The sequence below is a fragment of the Echinococcus granulosus genome (genome assembly GCF_000524195.1).
Source record: "Echinococcus granulosus chromosome Unknown EG_S00022, whole genome shotgun sequence".
NCBI classification, from domain to species: domain Eukaryota; kingdom Metazoa; phylum Platyhelminthes; class Cestoda; order Cyclophyllidea; family Taeniidae; genus Echinococcus; species Echinococcus granulosus.
Window position 1 is genome coordinate 372,541 of NW_020170402.1, and position 3,827 is coordinate 376,367.

Here is a 3,827-nt window from a genome sequence, read left to right on the forward strand (position 1 = left end):
CTCCGTAACGAAGTTTTCCGGATGGTTCATGGTTCAAAGCGAAGAAGTTATGATACGTGTTTTTAACATGCAGTAGGGTTTGGGGACTACTGGCATGGCCCGGAGGCCCGGCCACCCGGTGAAGGTACAATGGCGGTATCTATAAGTGGTTCGTTACCAAACTCGAGAGATAAACAAAAATCAAAGTTTTACTGCTGCAAAGTAGTCGAAAGTGCTCTAGAGGCTTCCAAACTTTCCCATGCATTTACGTGGTTTCATTTGAAGCGTTGACGGCAAGAGGAGTGTCGTATTTAGACGTGCTTGAGCTTAACTTGCGACTAGTTCCATCCGGCAATTGGGTTGTCCTTACAGTTGAGTAATTTATCACCACTGGGCTTGAGGTAGCTGTGAGCGTTATGTGCGGATTGCACATCCACGACAAATGAGTAAAACAGAGCCTTGAAATCGGTTTTCGAAGGCAAGGCAGTGAGTGAATGGATGGCAAGGAAACTGGGTGTTAATGTTCAGTAAACTGAACCAGGTGGGTACCTATGAAAGCAAAGACGTTTACTCAATTACTCCTGATGTGTTGTCTGTCATTACTATGGTGACATGCATTTTGCAAAGGCAACTAAGTCAGTCTGATGTGGTGGAAAATGTACTGAAAGAAGGCTGTGGATGGTTCAAGAGATGCTGTTCCGTGATCTTAGTTTCCTTCTTGCATTGCACATAGTCTACCTTTGTGGTTTTCTTCTAACAAATCGAATAAGAGCTGCCTCTACCATCCTATTCGCCCAGATTCCATTTTGCTCACTTTTGGTGCAACTTTAAATGTTGAACATGAATGCCTTGACTTCGCAGAAGGGAAAAGGTGCATGACACTATCTGTGGTTCAGATTATGCAATTTCTTTTTTCTTCCTTGCTCTCTTGGAAAATTAACCAGCACACAAATAAACTTGTATATATTCTTTGTATTTCAGTTTTTGAATTCTTTTTTATCGAAGCCGAGTTGTTGTTTGATTTTGACCTCGGGTGTTTCATCAAGTTTTTGGACTTTCATGCATTGAAATATTTGGAGTTTGACGGCGATTTTACGGATGCTGTTAATAAATGCTCAAGCACTGAAAATTGTTTGTGGCATTCAAATCCCAAATGGAGCTTTCACAGCATCGCTAAGCATTTTTATTGTGATTCATGATACGAATCTAAATCAGGTTAGTGCAATACCAGCCATTTACTGCCTGTCGCGCTCTAAAGAAGCCGTAGGACGCACGAATTTTGAAGCAGCCTTTCTAGTATGGAAAAAGGCAGTGAACGGTACGATATGGATAGCGAAAAAGCAAAATGGTCTACGTACTAATGTTGATGAAGGCGTTGTCTATCCCCTACGTAGCCGTTCTTGGCGCTTCCATTGGTAATTATTCCCTGTTTCGTCCCCCCAAAGCTGCCGGATATTCAGATTTTGTTTACCATGATTGTTGTTACAAAAACTTCCGATAGCCCTTCTCTTGTCAGTCCCCCATTTTCAGTTATCCACACCTGATGTCTTGCTTCTGTTACGCTTTTTGTCATTCCTTAACTGGGCGATTATTTTGGCCACAAATCGTCCCCAAAGCCTCAGTAGAAGTCGACATGTCTTTTACATCTTATTATAAACTGTCTCCAATCGTACAGCCTTGAGACGTTATGAGCTATACGAGTCTGAAGATGGCTTTATTATGGACACGGAAGGGTCGAAAAGTTATTTGATTGGTTAATGACTTGGGTAAAGCCTTAAGTCCAGTTACGCGATGCTAACAGACACCTGCTTCACCATCATGTGTTCATTTGTCGTGGCCTCGCTACCAACATCAACTATTAGTCCTCGTGTTGCCCCCATTCGGTCTCTACCCCTTCGCCTTCTGTACAGGCGTCTGCACTCGAGAGCCGCCCTACTACATAGTGGCGGAGTACATGCCCCATGGAAACCTGCTGAATTACCTGCGCCAACGGAGTCCAGGAGAACTCACCCCACCCATTCTCCTCTACATGGCTGTTCAAATCGCCTCCGGCATGGCCTATCTGGAAGCCAACAACTTTATTCACCGGTCAGTGATTCTTTTTGATAGTATTTGTGTGGTTGTTCTTACCGTCTTATCAATGACGCCTTCATTTCGTTTGCTGGAGCTTACCACGGGAGTGAAGTGCGGCTTCAAATTTGGTAGTCAAATGAGGACATTTGGGAGGTTTTTGGGTCATTCTCAATTCTCGTTATGATCCTTCTGCTTGAGTTAAATCAGCTAGACAGTGATCATCATTTGTTTGATATCTACACTTATTTGAAGTAAATTTATAATATCTTGTTTTTACTAATTCCTGCCTTGGAATCAGTAATTGGAATAAAGAAGAGTATTTCGGTGATTTTGGACACAAGAAGTGTTGCAGTTTCATTCATTATCGTCCTTAACTTCCCCAAAATCTTGTATTTCAAAGATCAACTGATTTGGGTCTTTTGAGTGCCTTTGAAATGATGATTTTTGTAGTTGCTACTTCCACCGATAATATCTGAGTCAAGTGAGCGGTAAAGACAAAACCCAAGACTTGTTAGCAGCCTCTCTTTCCCAGTCTCTTTGATGGTCAGCAATGTTATTTATCCATCGATACCTTTGAGACGCCGTTTTCGTGATGATACGTATTTACCACTATTGGCGTTATACCGGATAAGTTATTAATGTAACACTGGCGTTATTCCTGTTGAAGATTTACAGTGTACAGCTCTGGAAGTAGCTGTGCTAGCAAACTTACGGAAAGACTGGGAGACCATTAGCACAGGTGTAGTTATCGGTTCCTTCTCGGTGTTGGCCTCTCAGTTGTATCACGGGAGTTCAGAGAGGTTCGTGTAGTCGCCAATGTTTAAATTTTGCCTGTCCCGTTGTGCGGCAAAGGTGGGGAGACTTGCCCTGAACTCAATCTGCGTCAATAACATCCCGAACTTTCCAAATAAAACGCAGCTTTTCAGGAATATCACTCCGCTTTAGAAATAAAATAACGAAGACAGCATGCATTTTTAAATACTCCAGTTTTGAGAAAAAAAAGATATCAGATTAAAGCTTGCATTGCTTGTTTTGTAGAACAACTGGCACATTCCGCACCGCTAATCTAAAAGTTTAAGGGGAGTGGGAATGGAGTAAAACCAATTTGTATAATTCAAACGAACGCTAACATTTTGTAGCTCTCCGAGCCTTTCCTGGAGACCAAAGAAGACAATATCCGGACAGAATATGTATTAGTGATGTATAGTAGGACTTGGGACTACTAGCGTGGCCTGGAAGCCAGACCCCCGGCAGAAGTACAATAGCAGAGTCTTTTAGGTGCCTCATTACCAGAATCGAGAGTTAAACAAACATTACAATTTACCTCAGTTTGAATTAAGCCTTAATAGGAGTAAAATTATGGTGAAGATATGAAGGAACGCCTTTTGAATGACTTGACCAATTGGATGTCATAATGTAAATGAACTTCACTTGTTTGAGCTATAGATAGGAAAATTTATGCCTCTGGCTCATACTAAACTGCACCCACACCTTCGTTACCAGGATATGGGCACAAAAGTTGCCATTACCTTCGGCGTGTTTAATTTCTCCTCCTTCCCCCCTCCTCCATTATCTGGACCTTCACTCTCCCTTTCATCAATCAGACTTATCTTCTTTGCTTTTGCGTGTGTTTATAAAAAGCATACAAACAGGGGATTGTGGCTGATTCATCGGCGCTAACCCCTCTGTAGGTATGTACACTGTTTGGTCAATGCCTGTTCCAGGTAACATAACACCGTGCCTAACAGTTGTTGCGTTTCAACCACAACCTATCC

The 3,827-nt window shown here is 42.2% G+C and overlaps 1 protein-coding gene across 1 annotated transcript; it reads left to right on the plus strand. All coding sequences in view use genetic code 11, as the record gives it.

Annotated features, from left to right (window-relative positions):
• Positions 1–1,324: 1,324 nt before the first annotated feature.
• Positions 1,325–2,236, plus strand: EGR_03898 (Tyrosine-protein kinase ABL2; the record flags this gene model as incomplete). The annotated part of the gene is made up of 2 exons (XM_024493147.1): positions 1,325–1,394; positions 1,890–2,236. The coding sequence occupies 2 exons, from the start codon at positions 1,325–1,327 to the stop codon at positions 2,234–2,236; spliced, it is 417 nt and encodes a 138-aa protein (XP_024352419.1).
• Between the last annotated feature and the right edge of the window lie 1,591 nt (positions 2,237–3,827).